The sequence below is a fragment of the Alosa alosa genome, chromosome 7 (genome assembly GCF_017589495.1).
Source record: "Alosa alosa isolate M-15738 ecotype Scorff River chromosome 7, AALO_Geno_1.1, whole genome shotgun sequence".
NCBI classification, from domain to species: Eukaryota; Metazoa; Chordata; class Actinopteri; order Clupeiformes; family Clupeidae; genus Alosa; species Alosa alosa.
The window spans coordinates 9,277,864-9,301,278 of record NC_063195.1 but is presented as its reverse complement, the minus strand read 5'-3'; the positions used below and the strand labels follow the sequence as shown (position 1 = coordinate 9,301,278).

General features: G+C 47.1%; 3 protein-coding genes across 3 annotated transcripts in view; 1 reads left to right on the top strand and 2 right to left on the bottom strand.

The window, feature by feature from the left end:
- dzank1 (double zinc ribbon and ankyrin repeat domains 1) overlaps window positions 1-913 on the top strand; it is a 16,233-nt gene extending 15,320 nt beyond the window's left edge. Inside the window, exon 21 of the mRNA XM_048247936.1 lies at window positions 524-913. The gene's annotated coding sequence lies outside the window, so the exon portion shown is untranslated. The remainder of the gene's footprint in view (window positions 1-523) is intronic.
- A 1,550-nt stretch (window positions 914-2,463) lies between these two features.
- kat14 (lysine acetyltransferase 14) lies at window positions 2,464-6,005 on the bottom strand (the record flags this gene model as incomplete). The annotated part of the gene is made up of 5 exons (XM_048248190.1): window positions 2,464-2,880; window positions 3,171-3,361; window positions 4,613-4,788; window positions 5,067-5,203; window positions 5,796-6,005. Coding segments are annotated over 5 exons (888 nt in total), but the record flags the coding sequence as incomplete, so codon positions are not given.
- Window positions 6,006-15,227: 9,222 nt separating this feature from the next.
- Window positions 15,228-16,942, bottom strand: LOC125297629 (protein PET117 homolog, mitochondrial). The gene is made up of 3 exons (XM_048248086.1): window positions 16,716-16,942; window positions 16,054-16,271; window positions 15,228-15,365 (listed from the first exon to the last, which is right to left on the bottom strand). Exons 1-2 carry the CDS (start codon window positions 16,809-16,811, stop codon window positions 16,113-16,115), a joined length of 255 nt encoding a protein of 84 aa, XP_048104043.1. The 5' UTR covers window positions 16,812-16,942; the 3' UTR covers window positions 15,228-15,365; window positions 16,054-16,112.
- Between the last annotated feature and the right edge of the window lie 6,473 nt (window positions 16,943-23,415).

Below are 23,415 nucleotides of genomic sequence, written 5' to 3'. Positions count from 1 at the left end.
GCAAACAGAGTGCCTTACCACCACCATCTGCTGGACTGAGGTGTAATGCAAGTGTACCCCTTAGCCTTGTTTTGGTTGCCGGGTGAATAGGGCGAACAATCAGCAGGACATTGGATCGTGTGATGGACACACATGTCCTTTTCAAAGAACAAGATTGTGATGTGTGCACTCAGAACTACCCGTGCCTTAATCTGGGTACAGAAGTTCGGAGGCTGTAAGCCTGAGGGGTGTGCTTTTTATTAAATGTGTTTTTAAGAAATCAATAAAATAAAAAAAAAATCAATTAAAAAAAAAGTCCTCATCCGATTTGATCACAAATGGACAGCCTAGACACAACAACGTCTCAATTGCTGTGTAAATTCTCAGTAAATTTGTTCCGGTCAAGGGCAGAGTCCTCAATAGTGTGTTTGTATGTCTGAGTTCAGTCCTCAACAGTTGATTTGAAGGGGTTGCTCGGAATGGAAAGCACTGAATGTTATCCTTTGTGTGTGTTTTTGATTTCCAAATGATGACTGCTCTACAGATGGATGTTAGGTGGACGACACATCCTGAGGTGTAAGGAGCTGATACATCTCTGGTTAATCAGGGCTCTGTTAGCCCCGCTGCAAATCAACTGCATCAGAAAGAGAAAATCATGAGAATTGATTAATTACTACACTATTGCACATGACTGGATAGTAATACAGTTATCATGGAGGCTTTGGTGCAATCATTCTATTTTGGAAAACTCACTTCAATATGTTTTCTTACACAAGGCACACTTAAAATATGCATTTTCTTTGCAACGATTCTGATTGCTGTCGTCAAAACAAATGCAACCTATTAAGGCTAGCTTAATTGATGTTTGCCATCAAGCTAGTATATTGTGGAATTGAATTATTCAATGTTCAAAGTAACATGATACCTCACACAATACCGCTCTCTCCTGTGTTCTTGTCCGTGTATGGTGTCGTTCATCAGGCTTGTGCGACATTCCGAATTGGCCTCCATTCAATTCATGAATTGGAATTTGAATTGAATTGGCTGTGCCCCACATGAAGCTGAATTTGAATTGGAATGACAGGAAGTGGAATTAAATTGTAATGGAATTGTAATTCTACATCCTGTTTTGGCGCTCAATTCAAATTCAAGAATTTAAGTGGAATTTAGGAGTCATTCTCAATTCAATTCTGAATTTTGCACAAACCTGTCGTTCATGGGGCAGATAACGAATGACACTGAAGTCGTTAGGTGGTGCGAGTTGACTTGGGGTGTTTTAATACAGAAACTGAAGTGTTGGATCATTTATAAAAAGGGCAAAAACAAGCATAACAAAAATACTTTGTAGGTTTTCTTCAAAACTGAAACGCCAGCCTTTTTTTTTTTTTTTTTTAAATACAAAATCCAAGACATTTCTACACATCAACATTCATACACACACACACACACACAAACCCCCCAAGTAAGTCACTCATTCTAACTATTCTCGAAACTACTCTTCTGTTTTCACAAACAGAAACATTACGCTTTCCCTTAGACACTGCTGCTGTTCATCCTTCCTGGGCCAAGACACGGTGAGAACCAACGACTTCATGGTGTAACAGCTACCAAACACACACATGCACACGCACACATGCACACACAGTACAACCACGGGCAAACAGATAAATGGCCAGTCAAGAATCCATACATATCGGTTCTACACGGTTCACAGAGTTTCCACTATGTCACGTTCAGCCTCCTGCGCGTGTTCAGGGATGGAACACATTTTATCATCGAATAAAATAAACATAGCTGGAGCAAGCGGACCACGTTCTCTTACAATCCTTCATCTTACGGCAAGTATCTCGTTTGTGGCGGCCTGTGGATTTTATGACTGATGGGAGTGAGCACCAATCAGACTGGAGCAGCCTGACAGCCTGACAGGACCGTCTTCACCGCTACGAACGGCTGGTGCCACTCCACTAAGGCAAGCACCCGCCCACCGCCTGACAGGACCGCAAAACAGCCGCAAAGAGAAGCGGAAAGTGTGTGTGTGTGTGTGTGTGTGTGTCTCAGTGTCTTGTGTGTGTGTGTGTGTCTCAGTGTCTAGTGTGTGTGTGTGTGTGCGTCTATGATGTGTGTGTGTGTGTGTCTATGATGTGTGTGTGTGTGTGTGTGATGTGTGTGTGTGTGTGTGTGTGTGTCTATGGTGTGTGTGTGTGTCTATGATGTGTGTGTGTGTGTGATGTGTGTGTGTGTGTGATGTGTGTGCGTGAGCATGTGTGCATCAGTGTGTGTGTGTGTGTGTGTGTGTGTGTGTGTGTGTGTGTGTGTGTGTCTATGGTGTGTGTGTGTGTGTGTCTATGATGTGTGTGTGTGTGTGTCTATGATGTGTGTGTGTGTGTGTGTGTATATGTGTGTGTGTGTGTGTGTGTCTATGATGTGTGTGTGTGTGTGTGTGTGTGTGTCTATGAGTGTGTGTGTGTGTGTGTGTGTCTATGATGTGTGTGTGTGTGTGTGTGTGTGTCTATGAGTGTGTGTGTGTGTGTGTTTACACGTTCACACAGAGTCTGAGGGCTGTAGTTGGTGTTGCTTGAGGTCAGTTGGTCTGTGATGTCCCTGCATCCCTCTATCCTCTGCCTGTGTGTGTGTGTGTGTCTGGTATATGTGTGTGTCTGGTATATGTGTGTGTCTCTCCGATATGTGTGTGTGTGCACGTCTCCGATATATATGTGTGTGTGTGTCTCAGCGTCGCAGTCGGAGGAAGAAGGCGTGCCGGCACTCCTTGCTGTCCACAGGGTAGTACTTGTCGTAGAAGTCCAGGATGTACTCCTCCGTCTTAAAGCCCAACTTCTGGTACAGCAGCATGGCCGGGTTACTGGCCGACACATGCAGCGTCACGTCCTTACCCATGCACGTCTGACCGAGAGAGGGGGGAGAGAGAGATGGAGAGAAGAGAGAGGGGAAAGAGGGAGAGAAAGATGGAGAGAGAAGAGAGGGGGGAGAGAGATGGAGAGAAGAGAGGGTGGGAGAGAGAGAGAGATTAATTATGGTAAGTAGTCTTCTTACATGATGATCTGGAAAGTCAGAATGTATGTGTATAAGGTGATGGATCACAAACGGGCAATGCCTGTGTGTAGTGCGTGTGTGTACTTGTGTGATGTAATAGATTATGAATGTGCCGATGTCTGAAGTGTGTGTGTGTGTACCTGTATAAGGTGATAGATCATGAAGGTAGCGATGCCAGCACGTCTCCACTCAGGGTGCACAAGCAGGAAGGAGATGTACGCCTCGTTGTACTTGACGTCCGGCACCATGAAGCCGAACCCGATCACCACTTTCTTATAGAGCACCACCACACTGAAGTCAGGGTACTGCAGGCACTCAGACAGGTCCACTCCTGCACAGGGGTCAAAGGTCGAGGGTCAGACTCGCGTCACGCGTGTCCGAGGTCTTTGGTACAGCTGGTCCTATGACCTTTGTCTCAGCGTGTGCCCTTAGTCTACAGAATTAATTAATAATCTACAGAATTAATTCATATTAATTAATAATCTACAGAACGAATTAATAATGTCTGCCTAATTCTGCGACGTTAAAAGGCCTCCACACATAGGCACTGACATGATACATTCACTTCCATACCGTTAGATTCCATGGTTTCCAATACAACAACACCGCACACCTTTCACCGTTGCCTTGTAGATTATGATTCAGTTCTTTTGCTGCCGAAGTGGCTCAATAAAACCCATTCTTTATTGAATGCTGGTCAGTTCACATTTCTGCACCAGTGTGTGTGTGTGTGTGTGTGTGGGCAAGATAGCCAGCTTGGTTCAAACTAAATCTTTCCCGGGCAAGCTGAGCATGCGGTGATAAATTCTAGCAGGGCTGTTTGCTGGCTGCCGGTTATCAGTTCCACTCAGGTCTCATCTGTAATTGTATTACAGGGCACTAATACCTGGACCTATAAGAAAGAACTAAACACAAACTCAACATATTTCTCAAAAAATAAGGAAAATGCTATATCTGGATGTATTTAATAATTGTTAAGGCTTAACATTTATATAATTAAGACTTTTTTCAGCACTGTGGAAAACCTGACACAACAACATGTCTACTATGATGATTTGGATACACGTTAAAGACAACTGTGCTGACCTGGCCACAACATGTCCACTGTGATGGTTTGTTAAAGGCAAACTATACTGACCTGGCCACCACTGTGATGATTTGTTAAAGGCAAACTATACTGACCTGGCCACCACTGTGATGGTTTGTTAAAGGCAAACTATACTGACCTGGCCACCACTGTGATGGTTTGTTAAAGGCAACTATACTAACCTGGCCACCACTGTAATGGTTTGTTAAAGGCAACTATACTAACCTGGCCACCACTGTGATGGTTTGTTAAAGGCAACTATACTAACCTGGCCACCACTGTGATGGTTTGTTAAAGGCAACTATACTAACCTGGCCACCACTGTGATGGTTTGTTAAAGGCAAACTATACTGACATGACCATTACTGTGACGGTTTGTTAAAGGCAAACTATACTGACCCGACCACAACATGTCCACTCTGATCTGTTAAAGGCAAACTGCCTTTTTAGCGTCAGCGTAATGGTAAACTGGTGTGTACAGGTGGACGTGCTGACCTGGCCAGAACATGTCGTGGCACATGGCGTTGACGGAGGGGATGTGGTTGGGCCGCACGTAGCAGTAGTCGATCGGGGCGTCCGGGCCGGGGCTCCAGCCGTCGTCGTGGCGATGGCCGCGTGCCCTAATCTCGGCCAGCAGACGCATCTTCAGCGGACGAGTCTCATAGTCCCGCCTAGAGCAGAGGGGAACAATGTGAGTGTGAGTGTGAGAGAGTGAGAGAGAGAGAGACAGAGACAGAGACAGAGACAGAGAGACAGAGTGTGTGTGTGTGTGTGTGTGTGTGTCTGTGTCTGTGTGTGTGTGTGTGTGTGTGTGTGAGTGAGAGTGTGTCTGTGCACCAGAAAGCTGGAGGTGTACCGACTCTTGGTGTGTGTGTGTGTGTGTATGGATCCATGCTTACGTGCGTGTATACATGTGCGTGCTTGTGTGTGTGCATGCCTGCGTGTGTACCTGATGAACGGTTTGAGCACGCGGGACGTGTAGGGGCTCTTGATGCCCTGTTCGAGGGCGCTGATGTCAGAGCCCATGAGTCTGTGCCAAAAAGAGACCGAGTGCTGCTGGAACCCCTTCCTGCCCGACGCCGCCGTCTGGTGCGTACACAAACAAACAAACAAACAAATAAACACTCACTCAGGTAGGTGTAAATCAACTACTTCCTGAGAACAGAAGACTTGAGAAGACTTTTGAAGCTCTGATCTGTTATATTAACCAACTAACCAATATATCAACACAAGGAAGATACACATTGTAATACAAAGGTGTCTATCCTCACTCATGATGATATGTTTTTTATATTATTATTCCTCTATCTTGACGTTCCCAATACTTAAAGGAGAATTCTGGTCGATTTTCACATAGATCTGTTTCTCAAGGTCACCAAGTACTGATGGTACAAACAAAAACTCAGAGTTCTCCCTAGCTGGGGGCTCATGAACATGCCCCCAGAGTGTAACACTGTAGTTGCGTGGCAGTTCTAGCTGTTGGCTGGTAGAACCGGTTGTTTTCAGGGTTTTTTCTTTTTATACTGACAGCACTCAGTGACCTTAAGAAACAGAGATGTATGTGAATAGTCAGAATTCTCCGTATGTCTGTGAATAGTCAGAATTTCTCAGAATTAACAATACAAACATGCAAAAAATAAATTTATTTGCAAAAAAACTAAGCAGCGGAGTGTCCGACCTGGAATCGGTCGAGGATGCGTGTGTCCTGGCTGTTGGTCCGGTACTTCGTCATCGTCATCGCTCCTGCCCGCTCCGGCCCTCCTACTCCGCCTCCCCCTCCGCTGGTGGCCACGCCCCCGTAGACGCCTCCCACGAGGCTGAGCGCGGCGCTGACCGCCTGGTCTAAGTCCAGCAGGCTCTCTCGCCGGCTGGGCGCCTCTGCCGGACGTGAGCTTCCTCCGCAGCCGCCCGTGCCTCGCCCGGTGTGTGTGCATGTGTGTGTGTGTGTGCACTGTGTGTGTGTGTGTGCACTGTGTGTGTGTGCATGTGTGTGTGTGCATCAGGGTGTGTGTATGTGTGTGTCTGCATGTGTGCATCAGAGTGTGTGTGTGTGTATGTGCATCAGTGTGTGTGTGTGCACCAGTGTGTGTGTGTGTCTGCATGTGCATCAGTGTGTGTGTGTGCATCAGAGTGTGTGTGTGCATCAGAGTGTGTGTGTGCATCAAGTGTGTGTGTGTGTACATCAGTGTGTGTGTGCATCAAGTGTGTGTGTGTGTCTGCATGTGTGCATCAGAGTGTGTGTGTGCATCAGAGTGTGTGTGTGCATCAAGTGTGTGTGTGTGTATGTGCATCAGTGTGTGTGTGCATCAGGAGTGTGTGTGTGTGTACATCAGTGTGTGTGTGCATCAGAGTGTGTGTGTGTGTATGCGCATCAGTGTGTGTGTATGTGTGTGTGTATGTTTATGTGTGTGTGTGTGTGCATGTGTGCATGTGTGCATCAGGAGTGTGTGTGTGTGCGCATGTGTGCATCAGAGTGTGTGTGTGTCTGCATGTGTGCATCAGAGTGTGTGTGTGCATCAGAGTGTGTGTGTGCATCAGAGTGTGTGTGTGTGCACTGTGTGTGTGTGTGTCTGCATGTGCATCAGTGTGTGTGTGCATCAAGTGTGTGTGTGTGTACATCAGTGTGTGTGTGCATCAGGAGTGTGTGTGTGTGCATGTGTGCATCAGTGTGTGTGTGTGCACCAGTGTGTGTGTGTGCATCAGGGTGTGTGTATGTGTGTGTCTGCATGTGCATCAGTGTGTGTGTGCATCAGAGTGTGTGTGTGCATCAAGTGTGTGTGTGTGTATGTGTGTGTGTCTGCATGTGTGCATCAGAGTGTGTGTGTGCATCAAGTGTGTGTGTGTGTACATCAGTGTGTGTGTGCATCAGTGTGTGTGTATGTGCATCAGTGTGTGCATGTGTGCATCAGTGTGTGTGTGTGTCTGCATGTGCATCAGTGTGTGTGTGTGCGTGTGTGTGTGTGCGCATCAGTGTGTGTGTGTGTGTGCACGCATCAGTGTATGTGTGTGTGTGTGTGTGTGTGCATCAGTGTGTGTGTGCATCAGTGTGTGTGTGCATCAGAGTGTGTGTGTGCATGTGTGCATGTGTGCATCAGTGTGTGTGTGCGTGTGTGTGCATCAAGTGTGTGTGTGTGTGCGCATCAGTGTGTGTGTGTGCGCATCAGTGTGTGTGTGTGCGCATGTGTGCATCAGTGTGTGTGTGTGCGCATCAGTGTGTGTGTGTGTATGCGCATCAGTGTGTGTGTGTGCGCATCAGTGTGTGTGTGCATCAGGAGTGTGTGTGTGTGCATGTGTGCATCAGAGTGTGTGTGTGCATCAGAGTGTGTGTGTGTCTGCATGTGCATCAGTGTGTGTGTGTGCACCAGTGTGTGTGTGTGCGCATGTGTGCATCAGAGTGTGTGTGTGCATCAGGAGTGTGTGTGTGTGCATCAGTGTGTGTGTTTGTGTGTGTGCATCAGAGTGTGTGTGTGTGCGCATGTGTGCATCAGTGTGTGTGTGTGTGCATGTGTGCATCAGCGTGTGTGTGTGTGTGTCGGTATGTGTGTTTGTGTGTGCATCAGTGTGTGTGTGTGTGTCGGTATGTGTGTTTGCGTGTGCATCAGTGTGTGTGTGTGTGTGTGTGTGTGTGCATCAGTGTGTGTGTGTGTCTGTATGTGTGCATCAGCGTGTGTGTGTGTGTGGCATATTATTATTATTGAAGTGGTGATGGTGACCGTCTTCGTCGTCGTCCTCACCTCGCGCCAGCTCGACCTCCTGCTTGATGAAGCTCCGCCCGGGCGCCAGCTATGCGCGCCACCACCAGAAGCGGCGCCAGAGGGCGGCGGTGGGGATGGACTCCATGCCTGGGTCAATCATGCCCTCGCCGTCCAGCTCCTCGTCATCTATGGGCACAGACCACACAACCCGTCGCCCGCGGTTACCTGGCTGCTTGCCCGTGCATGCGGTTACCTGTAAACACAACCCACCACGGTTACACAACACACACAACACCGTCGCCACAGTTACACAACATCACCACTGTTACACACACACACGCCATGGTTACACAACACACACAACACCGCCGCCACAGTTACACAACACACACAACACCGTCGCCACAGTTACACAACATCGTTGCGCTTGTTTTGCGTGGCGGTTTGGCGCGCGCAGCCACCGCGTTTTGCGCGCGGCCCACCACCAACACCGTCGCCACAGTTACACAACATCACCACTGTTACACAAAACACACACACACAGTCGCCACAGTTACACAACACACACACACTCTACAAACTGAGATGCATGCAACACAAAGGATGCATCTGTGTGCGTGTGTGTGTACGTACACAACACTGCTACAGTTGAAACACTGCAGCATTCTCGTGAAGGCAGTGTGTGTGTGTGTGTGTATGTTTATGTGTGTGTGTGTGTGTATGTGTATGTGTATGAGGTCACTGTGAAAGCGTGAGTTTAATTATTCATTCATTATAGTGAGTGTGTCTGTGCCTGCAAGTGTATGTGTGTGTCCCATGGAAGAGCGCTTGCGAATGTATGTGTGTGTCTGCATGTGTGCATCAGTGTGTGTGTGTGTGTGTGTGTGTGTCCTCATCGTGGAAGAGCGCTTGCGAATGTATGTGTGTGTCTGCATGTGTGCATTAGTGTGTGTGTGTGTGTGTGTGTGTGTTCCTCATCGTGGAAGAGCGCTTGCGAATGTATGTGTGTGTCTGCATGTATAAGTATATACACTCTTTTGATCCCGTGAGGGAAATTTGGTCTCTGCATTTATCCCAATCGGTGAATTAGTGAAACACACTCAGCACACAGTGAACACACAGTGAGGTGAAGCACACACTAATCCCGGCACAGTGAGCTGCCTGCAACAACTGTGTGTTTGTGTGTGTGTGTGTGCGCGCGCATCAGAGTGTGTGTGTGTGTGTGTGTGCGCATGTGTGCATCAGAGTGTGTGTGTGTGCATCAGTGTGTGTGTGTGTGTCTGCATGTGTGCATCAGTGTGTGTGTGTGTGTGTGTGTGTGTGTGTGTGCATGTGTGCATCAGAGTGTGTGTGTATGTGTGTGTCTGCATGTGTGCATCAGTGTGTGTGTGTGTGTGTGTGTGTGCATCAGTGTGTGTGTTTGTGTGTGTGCATCAGGGTGTGTGTATGTGTGTGTGTGCATCAGAGTGTGTGTGTGTGTGCGCATCAGTGTGTGTGTGTGTGTGCATCAGAGTGTGTGTGTGTGTGTGCGTGTGTGTGCATCAGAGTGTGTGTGTGTGCGCATCAGTGTGTGTGTATGTGTGTGTGTGTGTGTGTGTGTGTATGTGTGCATCAGTGTGTGTATGTGTGCATCAGTGTGTGTGTGTGTGCACTGCGTGTGTGTGTGTGTGTGTGCATCAAGTGTGTGTGTGTGTGTGTGTGTGTGTGTGTGTGTGTGTGTGTGCATCAGTGTGTGTGTGTGTGTGTGTGTGTGCATCAGTGTGTGTGTGTGTGTGTGCATCAGTGTGTGTGTGTGTGTGTGTGTGCATCTGTGTGTGTGTGCATGTGTGTGTGTGCATGTGTGTGTGTGCGCATGTGTGCATCAGTGTGTGTGTGCATGTGTGCGCATCAGTGTGTGTGTGTGTGTGTGCGTGTGTGCATCAGTGTGTGTGTGTGCACGCATCAGTGTATGTGTGTGTGTGTGTGTGTGTGTGTGCACTGTGTGTGTGTGTGTGTGTGTGTGTGCATCAGTGTGTGTGTGCATCAGTGTGTGTGTGCATCAGTGTGTGTGTGCATCCTCACCGTGGAAGAGCGCCTGCGGGGGCATGGCGTCGGGGATGAGGTCGGCCTCGACAGGGAGGGCAAACAGTGATGCGGGCGTGCCGGGCGAGAGGTCCGCGAGGGCTTATTTGCCAGGGCTGGTCAGCGCGGCGGTCCGGACGAGCCATGGACGAAGTCGATCACCGCCTTCTCCAGCACCAGCTCGCCCACTCTTTCCCGCCGCCACAGCGACCGCCCGACCTCCTGCCGCGCCGCCGATGGCGAGCGGTTTATCTTGGCCCAGTGGGCGAGGTGCTGCTGCTGCCGCCGCTGCCGTATCCCCCGGAGACCACCATCAGGCCGCTGCGCTCACCATAACCAGCGGAGGAGCTGCCCGAGGCCGCCTCTACATACAGATACAGAGAGAGAGAGAGAGAGAGAGAGAGAGAGAGAGAGAGAGAGAGAGAGAGAGAGAGAGAGAGAGAGAGAGAGAGAGAGAGAGAGAGAGAGAGAGAAAGAAAAAGAAAGAGAGATAGAAAGAAATACAGACAGACAGACAGACAGACAGACAGATTACGGTCTTCGTCCTCAAAGGGAGATTTTGGTTGGTATACTAAACTATTATCTGACTCTGTATAGAAATAACCAGCAAAAAGAAGAGAAGTGTCCCTCCATGTCTGTCTATGCAGCCTCAGAAAGTGTGTGTGTGTGTGTGTATGTGTATGTGTGTGTGTCTGCATGTGCATCAGTGTGTGTGTGTTCAGCGTATGCAGGCTGACAAAACTGTGTGTGTGTTAGTAAGTGAGTATGTGTGTGTGCATGTGTTCACATGTTGACACTGTCTGCATTTGTGTGTGTGTGTGTAGTAGGCCAAGATGCCAGCCTGTGTGCTGATGTGTGTGAGCGGCCTTCTGAGCGCCATGATGTCTCTGGCCTTCCCGCGCGCCGTGTGAGCTTTCCCCAGCTGCATTATGCCTAATGGGTTATGGCACCGCTACATGCAGGACCTCCAATCGTGATGGTGGGGGTCCAGCTTAGGCTACTGGGGCTAGAGGAGAGAGAGAGAGAGAGAGAGAGAGAGAGAGAGAGAGAGAGAGAGAGAGAGAGAGAGAGACAGAGACAGAGACAGAGACAGAGACAGAGACAGAGACAGAGAGAGAGAGAGAGAGAGAGAAAGAGAGACATGTATTCCCTTAAATCAATCGAATCTAATGTTATCACCACCCCACTCAAACACATAAAACATGACAACATCCAGTACTGACCACCAACACTGCATCACTGGCTTAAGAGAGAGCTCAGCGCCGCCGTACTTCCTGGGTGAAACTCAGGAGCAAGTGCTCCACCAGCCATCATGACCACATTTCTACCGAAAGGCACCATTGAGAGCATCCTCTCCAGCTGTATCAGCTGTGTGGGGCGGAAGCTGCACTGAATACAACAGGAAAGCCCTGCAGGCAGATAGTGAACACAGCTGGAAGGATCGCTTGGTTCCTCACTCTCCCTGAAGGACATTTACACCACCCACCTCACCAAGAAGCACTGCAAAATTGAGTGATGCAAGTCACCCCGCCACACAATCTGTTTGATTTACTGCCTCTGCTGGGGAAGAGGTACAGAAGCCTGCGCCCCCACTACTAGACTCACCAACAGCTTCATACACCAAGCTGTAAGGATGCTGAACTCTCCCTCCCTCCCCCTCCACCTCCAGCTACATAACATCCTGGACATTGACCCACAATGGCCTGCACTATCTAATTTGCACACTTGAACACTTGCACACTTTGTACACTTTACAATCCTGGTGTTGTTGTCCTGAAAACACAACACTTCTGCTGCTCTTACATAACTTGCAGCCACTATGCCACTTTTTCTTCATTACTCAGGTCAAACAGAACTACCCAAGCCTCTTATTGGCCTGACTTTGCACTAGTTTTTTTTATTGACTGTCTATGCACAATTTCAACAAAAATTTTTTGCTGCTCTTATTTTCATTATTATATGTGCCCTCTTATTTACTTATTTAATACTTTTTTGTTTACTTGAATGTTATGTTTGTCTGTGGACTTAAAATTGGTAAAATATGTCTTGTCTTCACCGTGGGATAGTGAGAAACGTAATTTCGATCTCTTTGTATGTCTGGAACATGTGAAGAAATTGACAATAAAGCTGACTTTGACTTTGACTTTGACTACTGTCAACACATTATAAATCATTGATTTAAAACAAACAGAAAACCACTTTTCACATCATCAATTAAAAACCAACTTGTAAGCCAAAACAGCACCCACACAAAGGTCTTTTCTTCTCCAGGGATTATTGTGTGTGTGTGTGTGTGTGTGTGTGTGTGTGTGTGTGTGTGTGTGTGTGTGTGTACCTTTGGCTTTGAGGGCGGCCACGGAGGTCTTGTCCCCGTCGGGGCGTAGCGTCGGAGGCCGGTTCTGCACCAGCTTCCACCAACCCGGTTCTCCAAACTCCTGCGCGCCGGAACGGAAGAACGTGGGACTGCCCACGGACAGGCAGCCGGCCACTGTACTCCACCAGGTAGAGGTCTTCTTCCTGCGGAGGACCGAGGAGGAGGAAGAGGAGAGGAGAGGAGGAGAGAGGAGATGAGAGGAAAGAATATGAGAGGGAGGAAGGGAGAGGAGAAGAGATAGTAACAGGGAAAGGGAGAAGAAATAGGGAGCAGAGAAGAGGATGAAGAAGAGGGCGTGGGGGAGGAGAAGAAATAGGGAGCAGAGAGGAGGATGAAGAAGAGGGCGTGGGGGAGGAGAAGAAATAGGGAGCAGAGAGGAGGATGAAGAAGAGGGCGTGGGGGAGGAGAACATTAGAAAACGAGACAGAGGTGAGAAAGAGCAAAACTGAGAAAGAATAGCACACGTGATGGGCATAATGTGGTCAAATGAAGTGAAGTGATAAGAGTGGAATGTAGTAGGTGCTTTATCCCTCACCTGGAGCCGAGCAGGAAGTTCCAGTGACGTCCAATGAAAGCACAGATGTCCTCCTTCCACCTGAAGTAGCCCTGACGACCCGTACCTTCCAGGGACAGGTTATACATGGCCAACATCACCACCTGTTAACAGGGAATAAACAACAGGGATAAATTTCCGGTATATACGGCCAACATCACCATCTGTTTACAGATAAGAAACCCCAGGGTTAAGTTATATACGGCCAACATCACCACCTGTTAACAGATAAGAAACCCCAGGGTTAAGTTATATACGGCCAACATCACCACCTGTTAACAGGGATAAGTTATATATGGCCAACATCCCCATCTGTTTACAGGTAAGAAACCCCAGGGATAGGTTTTATATGGCCACCATCACCACCTGTTAACAGGTAAGAAAACCCAGGGATAGGTCATATATGGCCAGAAACTGTCAGAAATCATTATTTTCTAGTCAAAATAACTCTTATCAAATTTTCTTCAAAGAATCCTCTAAAACACAAACACGGATATTTTTCCGACCTCACAATTCTGAATATATTCTGTAATAGAATGGTAAATATCCATTCTAAATCCCATCCAAACCCCGTGGACAATGGAATGCACAACCTTCATGAGGTTGAGGCAGCTGAATCGATCACCAGGTGACAGGTAATATGTTGGGTTTATACGGTTTAATATGTACCCGGAATCACTGCAGTATTACTCATGGAACCATTAGAGGTTTGCTAACACTGGGTCACTAGCAGCCTGTCTTTTCTACTTTGTTCACTTTGCTTGTGTTTGTCTCTGTTGCAGATCACTATCTATTTCTGAATAAAACACTTTTTGTTTATAGAAGAGAGCCAAATATATTGTACTTATGTGACTAGTCAAGCAAGCTAGGGTTAAGTTCTGTGTAAAACCCTTAACCTTGGCTACCAAGGACTAAATGTTAATTAAACTGACACTGAATATCTAGTGTTTATGTGTGTTTGAGTGTTGTATTTGTATGTGTGTGTTACCTGCTGCCAGGTAAGCCTCATCCTCTCGAAGCTCTCCTTGCCGTCCTCGGCGCAGTCGGAGCAGGTGAACTTGAAGAAGTTGTCCCCCTTCAGGTAGCTGGGCTGCTCCCCACGCAACTGCCCTACACAGTCAAGGAGGAGAGAGAACAACAGAGAGAGAGAGAGAGAGTGAGGGAGGGAAAGGGAGAGAGAAAGAGAAAGAGCAGTGAAAAGAAAGACAAGATTGATAGAAAACACAAAGGGAAAGACGAATGAAGGACAAGAAAAAAAGGGGGGAAACAAACTGCTCAGAGACAGACACATGTAAACTCAGATCCAGTCTTTATTCAAGAAAGGAAGAGCACAGGCTCAGTCACATTCATAAGGCTTAACATTCTCCTCCTGCCAGTGCTGCTGTTATACGTGACAACTGCCAGGAGAACGGGAGGATATCTAGTTATAACACACTGAATGAGGCGTCTCCAAGGAGGAGGCACTGATAACAGGCACAGTGGAACAGCGTAAAACACAACATGTGCTGCAGAGGGAGATTAGGCCGAGAGGAACACGTCTTCTGCCCACTTCAGCTTTTATGCTCTGAAGAGGGTTTTGCATTCAAGTGCTTAGTGTTCAAGTTTGTATCTCTAAATTATTCACTCCTATGATGTAGTTATTCACTCCAAATTGCTACATTACGTGTGCAATCTATCCAGGTGCAACCAAAACCTCCTCCCTTCTCCTCCTCTATCCCCTTTTCCCCTCAATCCCCCTCCTTAGTCTCTCTCTCCCTCCTCTGCCTCCTCCTCCTCTGCCTCCTTCATCCCCCTCTCCCTCCCCCTCTCCTTCCTTCCCCTCTCCCTCATCTTCCTCATCCTCCTCTACTCTCCTTCATCCCCCTCTCCCTCCTCCTCCTCCTCCTCTCCTCTCCTTCCCCCCCTCCCTCCTCCTCTCTCTCCTTCATCCCGCTCTCCCTCCTTCATCCTCCTCTCCTCCATCCTCCTCCTCCTCCTCCCCTCTCCTTCATGCCCCTCCTCTCCCTCCTCCTCCTCTCCTCTCTCTCCCTCCTCCTCTCTCCTTCATCCACTCTCCCTCCTTCATCCTCCTCTCCCTCCTTCATCCTCCTCCTCCCCCCCCTCTCCTTCATCCCCCTCCTCTCCCTCCTCCTCCTCCTCGTCCCAGGCCCTCACCGGATGGTATCCACTTGTGGCACTTGTCGCAGTGGAAGGCGGTCGTGTCCTCGCTCCAGCTGCTTCCTCCCCCGCTGGTCTCCGCGTCCTCCGCGGCGTCCTCGCTGTTGAGCGAGTCACCGCTCTGGTCGTGCGACAGGTCGAGCGAGGCCTGGTCGTGCTCCTGCTCCTCCTCCGCCTCCACGATCAGCAGCGTCTCCCCCTCCACCTCCCCTTCCTCCAGGCCCTCGGAGGCGGACACGCAGCCCGGCCCCGTCTCCTCCTCCTCCTCTGCACCTCCTCCTCCTCCTCCTGCTGCTGCTCCGTCACCCCCCCGCTGGCTGCTGCTGCCTCCTCCCGCCACCTCCATGGCCTTGGGGAGGGCGGAGGAGGGCAAGCAGTAACTGTGGGTGACGGTTACCGAGAAACCGTCTGCAGAGGGAGGGGGAAAGACAAACAAACAAACAAACAAACAAAAACAAAACAGAAAAGTGGAGATGACATCCAGATGAGTCTTGTGGAGTGGAAGGACTGCCAATGGGCAATGAACATGCATACTGTGTTAAGACACCGTTCGTGTCGTACAGCATGACGGATACGTCTTGCAACATGAGGTGCCATGATTAAATGATTTCTTTAAGTGATTTGGCACAAGCACCATTACTGATGGCCTACAAAGTAGCAGATCAGGTTCACCTACCATATACAATGTTTCAAGAGGAAATATAAGTATATTTAAGTATATATACTCTTTTGATCCCGTGAGGGAAATTTGGTCTCTGCATTCATCCCAATCTGTGAATTAGTGAAACATACACAGCACACAGTGAGGTGAAGCACACACTTATCCCGGCGCAGTGAGCTGCCTGCATCAACAGTGGCGCTCGGGGGGCAGTGAGGGGTTAGGTGCCTTGCTCAAAGGCACTTCAGCGGTGCCTACTGGTCGGGGTTCGAACCGGCAACCCTCCGGTTACAGGTCCGAAGTGCTGACCAGTAGGCCACGGCTGCCCCAAGAGTGAATAGTAAGCTCTACTTAGAGATTCTACTGAAAGAGTGACTAGGTAGATTACAAATAAAACCACACATGAGAAACACCATCAGAAGGAAAACAGTTTCTCACCCAAGGTTCTTCTGACAGTGGGGTCGCCCCCACACCACCTGGAACGGGGCTGGTGTAGTTTACGGGCTCTGGGTCGCTCTGGAGGCGGCGGAGGCTTCTCTGCGCTGCCTCTCCGTCTCCAGCTCTTGGGTCAGCTGAATCTGCTCCTCTAGCAACCGCAGGTTCTCCCGCTTCCGCTCCACTCGTTCCAAGTCGCGCAATACTCCTTCGTGCAGTCGCTGCGCAAAGAGATGAAGGTTAGCGCTAATGTTAAGGCAACCAAACTAGCACACAAGCCCACAGAATGAAGTAACTTAGTCTTACGATTTAAAGTAAGTGTTGTACAACCAAACACTATCTATGAATGAAACCGCAGTCATTGACGAGGACAAAATCATGCATTGGCAAAGCAACTGGCACTAGACAGACAAGTCCTATTTCACCAGTTCAGACCATGCATGTAGCCTACTCGCTAACTAGCAATACATGCGGTTTCAGCTGTACAGTTTCCCCGAAAGCACGGGCAGGGTACACATAAATAATGTGTTGCACAAACATAGCATTCCACAGACTTCAGGCGTAATATTTATTTTATGCTGGCAACATGAGCGGTTTACAGATGTGATACCTTAGCTAAGCTAATGTTAGCTTGTCATAGCAAGTCCGTTGACTGTTCACGTTACCTGTCTGTCCCAATTCTGTTTGATGTGCACTCCAGCCACGGTACTAATGGTCAGAACCACCGATAGTCCCAAGACAACTTTAGAGGCTGTGGACATAGTTGTCTTGCCTTGCTTAGTGCTTTACCACTTGTAAAGTCACACAATGCAGTATGGACACACAGCTATTGAGCGAGGACGTTTTGATAACAAGAAGCCATCTTCAGTTCAGGTTCACGTTAAACTACTTCCGGGGCAAAGTTTCTGGGCTGGCGCTGGTGCTAGGATGCATGGTGAGATTGTTCTGTTGATCCAAATCATGCTTGTATGAATAGAGTCCAGACAGACTATGTGACGATGCCAAGTATTACATTATAACTGTAGTCTCCGGTTACATCCTACATTTAAAATGCAATGTGTTCTTCAGCCCCATTTGATAAGGTCTACATGCTTGGCAACACAAGGACAACATTATCAACCACACAACCGAAGTTTTGATTTACTGAAAATGTGCCTTTAATCCCTTTGCATGGAGAAGTGAAAAGACCAGAAGGCAATGGCAGAATAGTGTAATTACAGTTAAAATATATATACATTTAAATCCTTCCACAGTAGAGGACAAAACTTATTTTTAATACAAGCTGGAAAACGAAACGTTTTGCTGACAGCAAGTAAATAATTTTAATTATGTACATATACCAGATTAAAGTTAGTGTGGCAAACACATATTTGCATTTCATGTTTTTGTTCTGAGTTGCAATGGTAGCCAGCAGCCAGTAACAAAACATAGAAGCATATAAGTTAAGGGGCTTGGAGATGCGTAGGATGTTTTATAGTGAACTGATACACCATCAGGGATCGGACAGGGTAACATCAGGTGAAGAGTGTATGAAATCTAGAAACATCAGTGCATATGAATGCCTCAATAGCACTAGCAATTACATAAGTGTGACCGTGACTTTAAAGATCTGTGAAGCAACTCATTATGTGTACGTTATGATGTTTCTGTGTGGTTATTAAAAGAAAAGAGTTTAGAGCTAAAGTGTAAGGCCAGTTCCTCTTTTCTGTTTTGCTTACAGAATCAGCAGATCATCTAATAATACATCAGAAGGGATTGGCAAGAAAAAAAAAATAAAAATCAACACTGGAAATGCATTACATAACAAAAAATGCTTTAGAACCTATAAAAAAAATAACATCTCCTTTATACCAAAAAAAAAAAAAAACTAAAATATAAAAATAAAAACTGTACAGGTTTGTAACACATGAACAAACCATTTCATCTGAAAGAAAGCCACACCCCACAGTCACCCACATTGAATTTCATCCGTCGAATCACACAGCGTGCCTTGTTCCTGGGGACAGCAATGTCTAGCTGCCACCAGTGACTGGGTCCCTGTCCCATCACCCCTCCCAAAACACACACACACACACACTCTCTCTCTATGGTCAGGCGACCGTCTTTAGGCAACCGTCTCTAGGCAACCGTCTCTAGGCGCATTCAGTTGATCTGTGGACACCACCAGTGACTGGGTTCTTGCCGTTATCATCCCCCCCAAAACATACACATGCGCGCGCGCGCACACACACACACACACACACACACACACACACACACACACACACACACACACACACACACACACCCCACTCCAATGATCAGGTGAACGTCTCTAGGAACATGCAGCTGATCTGCAGGCCCTGCTGGTCAGCGCAGGCGGCCACAAAGGCGTCCATGTCCTGGCGCAGCTGGAAGATGAACAGGAAGGGGTCCTTGGCCTCGGGGTAGTCCGACTCCAGCGCCGTCTTCAGAGCGTCCGCACGCTCCTCCTCGTCCATCTGCAGAACGCTCGGTTCAGTCACCCGGCCGCGGAACAGCTGCTGGTTATTCCGCATCCAACGCAGGGCCGTGCGCAGGTCTCGCATGATGCCCGGTTCCTAACGCCAGAACAGGAGAGTCAGTCAGCGGGAATTACATTTATTAATTTCCCAGAAGCTAAATGCAAAACGACTTACATGTGTAAATGATATTACAAGGGCCATTCTCCCCAGAGCAATGCAGGTTAAGTGCCTTGCTCAAGGGCACAATGGTGGAAGCCAGGAATTGAACCCACAACTTTTAAGGCTACTTGCTGCATTAACATGTCCTCCTTGTCGCTGTGTACTTGGATTGTTCCCTTTCTGTTATTCGCTTTGGATAAAAGTGACTAAAATGTAGAATATTTCACCTGTTGTAAAGCTAGAACATGTATGCACCAATAGCAATTATATACGGTTTAATAATCTATGTTCAGTTCTCAAGTGACCTGGCCCGCACTTGAATTCCAGGCAAAGTGCCTGAGAACTTCAAACCCTGATTTCAGCAGCAATAAGTGAGTGCACTGACCTCACTAGACTCTACTGTTGGATGATAACGAGTAGACTTTCGTTGGAGACGAAAACTGTGATTAGTGCACCAGGTGCAGTTCTCTCTTTTTTTTTGTGATCAACTTTTTATTGATTTCCATAAACAGCGGGGAGGGACGGTTACATATTATGAATTGGTGCAGTTTCGAATAAAGGGTGAATAAAGGGTATTAAAAATGACTGTTGTGCAGTCAGTGCTATTATTCCAGCCGCCAACATCTTTAACGTTATTTACCGAATTATCTACAGTACAGTAGATTGTACGACATTTGGTAATCGACTTTTTATTGATTTTCATAAACAGCGGGGAGGGCAAGACGGTTACACATTATGAATTGGTGCAGTTTCGAGGAGGAGCATTTACTGCTGTATCCCATAACCTCTGGGGGCAACTTTACTACATCAAAGTAAAACATCTCTTTTCAGGATAAAACAACATTATACATCTATGCTACTCTGGAGAGGGTCTCTGGACACAAAGTGAAGCAATTATTCCTTTGTAAGGGTGAATAAAGGGTATTAAAAATGACTTGTGCAGTCAGTGCTATTATTCCAGCCGCCAACATCTTTAACGTCATTTACCGAATTATCTACAGTACAGTAGATTGTACGACATTTGGTAATCGACTTGTGCGGACTTCTCCCATCAAGATGGCGGCTAGCTTGTTTTTAAAATTGAGTTGTCCTTTACGGCAGACGGGAATATTTGTTTTTGCAAAGTAGAACACATACACAAAGCCCAATTGCCCTGCAGCAGAATAAAGAGTGCTGCGACTACTGACTGTGAATGTGCAGGTTTGCATGGGTGAGTTTGAGCGCAGACGCGGCAAAGCAAAGATGTGCTTAATGTGCACGTACCAGTGCAAGTATGCAAGTGCACTTGTGATTGCTGCGGCTATCGAGTGTGAATGTACTGGTTTGCATGGGTGAGTGTGCATGCATGCATGTGAGTGAGTGAGTGTGTGTGTGTAAGTGTGCATACATATGAGTGTGTGTGTGTGTGTGTGTGTGTGCGCGCGCGCATACCTGTGAGTGAGTGTGTGTGAGTGTGTATGTGTGACTGTAGAAACACACCTCATTTTCACCCTTTCCTTTTCTGGCTCTTTTTCTCTTGGGCACTTTGATGTCATTTGTTGACCTGTTGAGACAAAAAGCAAGTCTGTATGTTTTCATTGGGTCTTCTAAACATGAGTTCTTTCTAATAACAAAAAAAATGTTGGCATAAATTACTTACATCCATCATGGCAGCATGGGGGAAACTTACATGCACTAAGGCCAGTGTATATTTGTGTGCGTTGTAAGCACACAAAAGTCTGCTAGGGTCTGTCACCAGAAGGTGAATGTATGGCTCTGTCCAGACACAAGTGGAGCACTGAGTTTTACGTTGCTGATAAGTTTTCATAATAGCTGTCGACTAGTGCTACCAGAGACTTTCTAATGAGGAGACACAGCACTCAAAAAATCCTCCTCCTAGAAATGCATGGGGTTAGTTTGCGGTGTTTCCCACAGAATTGAATTCTATTTGTGGTGGTAGGTTTGCAGAATTAACTCGAATGCAAAAGTTAACAAATTAGTGCAGCGTGGTTATGATTCTAACCAGATTTAAGCACAATTTAGTACAACCAGGAAAATCATTGTGTGGTGGTCAATGTTGATATTGTGGTGGGCCGCCACAAATAAGTCAACGTATGGAAAACACTGGTTTGTAACGCCAATATGGCCGTTGTCTACAGATATCACACCCCTTCCTCGGCAAAAACGTTGACATGTGAATACATTGAGCCAATCATGTGGTGTGATGTGAATACATTGAGCCAATCTTATGGTGTGTTGTGAAGACATCGTGCCAATCATGTGTTGTGAACTCGCCACTGGAGCAAGGTTGGTGTCGTGAAGCCTTACGCACGTAGCCTGACGAGCCAGACCCACATTAAAATGTAGGGTCTGGGCACTCACCGTTCGCAGTGCTCAGTCCGAGGGGTGGGATAATCGGTTGTCATTCAAATTCCCTCTGAGCGCAATAGGACAGCGCTGAGTCCCATGCGTTTTCCCACCAGCGGAGCTAGTTGGCTAGTTCAAAGCCATTTTAAAACAAGCTTAACTCGTGTCACACTATTGGCCAACAGCTACATCCATCTTCTTTGTTTTCAAGTAGCAGGGAATTCAAGCCAAACCGTTGCAACTCTGCCATCAATCATTATGTTAAGCCCACCTAACGACTCTATACACAATTTGATTGGCCTGATAGAAGTTAAATTTTTCGAGCTTACAAGCCAACAGAGAGTTACTAGACTAGCCCTGGAAGCAAATGTAATTTGCTGCCGCTAGGGTGCGTCTAGATTTCTAGGCTATTGAACACGCGCATTTCTGCCGAATAGGATGCCCGATGAGTGCCCAAAAAGTGTTGCAATATGGCCGCCGAGTGGAGGGACTTGCCTAAAAGGACTTTGGTGCTACTGCAAGCGGTTGAAAATGGGTGCTTCATCTTTAGATGGCTAGCCTCTGCATAGACGACGCATTCTTACTGTGCCTCGATACAGCTGTACACAACTAGCATGTCACTGTGGAACAGGTCTCATGTTCGGTGAAGTACTTCTATGCACAGGAATGTCTGGAATTACCCATCTGTGCTACTATGGAGAGGGTCTCTGAACACAAACGGAAGAATTTCTACCTTTTGTGAAGTGTAAAGTGTAAAGTAAGGGTATTAAAAAAATGACTATGCAGTCAGTCAGTCAGTCACTGTGCTATTATTCCGGCTGCCACCATCTTGTGAACTTAAAGTACAAGCCGTTTATCCTCCTTTGTCCATGACTTGTTGACTGCTACAACCAACCCTACAAACACCAACTAGTGGTTCTAATTGTTGACTAGTAGACGATGACAACTCTGGCAGACGGCGTCCATGTAACCCGCAAGGTTTTTGTTAGTGTGGCCTCAGCACATCTGTACTACACTAGAAGGGCACCTACTGCGTATGAACAGACTCTAGAACACTTCCTTGCGAGGCAGGTTCCACGAAGATGAGGTTGGAGGCCTCCCTAGCGTTCTAATCAAGGAAGCATGCTCGACTTCGGGAAACAGCCCAATTGCGCTTGAACAGACTCCAAGAAAACGAGAGAGAAATCTGTGGTGTCAGCATCTAATCTTTCAGCCATGTAGAACACTGGTGTAACATTGCAAATCTTCTGAGCGCTCTGTAAATTCACTATAGACGCTGCGCAGAGACAAATTTAACAGCAGTCGTATGAATGTATGAATGCAGGAATCGGAACAGTTCACTGACTCCAGTGTTCACTTAACAGCTCTACACCAACAGATGACTTACTTTGGTGACTGCCTAGGCGTGCCTGCCTGAGTGTTCTTCCTCTTGGTTGGTGTTTTTGTCCTGTGAACAAGAGTCTAGTTAAGCTACGAAACTTGATACAAACTCACACAAGTCGATAAACAGTGAACTCATAGACTTGCAAACGTCAAGGTTATGAAGGATACCACTGAGAAGAGTTGTAAGGCTAAACGTCTCATAGTATTCATTACCGCATGCACCCGCACGTAACGTTACACACAAACACAAACACAAAAACAAACACACACACACACACACACACACAACTCACCTAGGGGAGACGGCCTCCAGAAAACCTTGACTCCTTTTAACAGGCAAGCAAACAAACAAACAAAACACGTATTATCCATACTGTTAATCAAACGCAATTACCCCCAAAGACCTGAGTAAGTAGATGTTTCTAGAATAGCTCCCAACACCTCTTGCTCACTTCTTTATAAGTTAGCACAGCCAGAGCCTAGCTACCGATAGCTCTACTGATATTTAACGTGGAACTTGCCTTGTTGCTCGACGGCAACTCCAGATTTCCTGTAAAGCCTGGTTTCTGGTTTTCATCGGGTCTCCTTGTCCTGTAAAGAGTGTTATTTGTTAACTTGACTACAGAGAGATACGCTTGTTTAAACGTGATTACATGATGTGATACGAAAACGCCAGAGATGCGAGAACAACCACGTAGCCGTAGGCTGTCACACTGGCTGGTGGAGGAGCGCATGCATGTTAGAAACATGAACGTTCTGATTCAAAACTAGTTCACTGTCAATCATCCAAACAACTCGTTGATAGGCTACATCAGCATTATCGCTAAACTAAAGACAGATCGATGCTTATGGTACGAAGTGTCGTGGAAAATGTCCATCTCCGAATCCAATTGTCCAATTAACAATGTCAATATGGTACGAAGCTATGCTAATCATCTTAATTTGGGCTTTAACAGAAGTTTAGCCAGAAGTTGCTCTCATTGCATTAACGTTG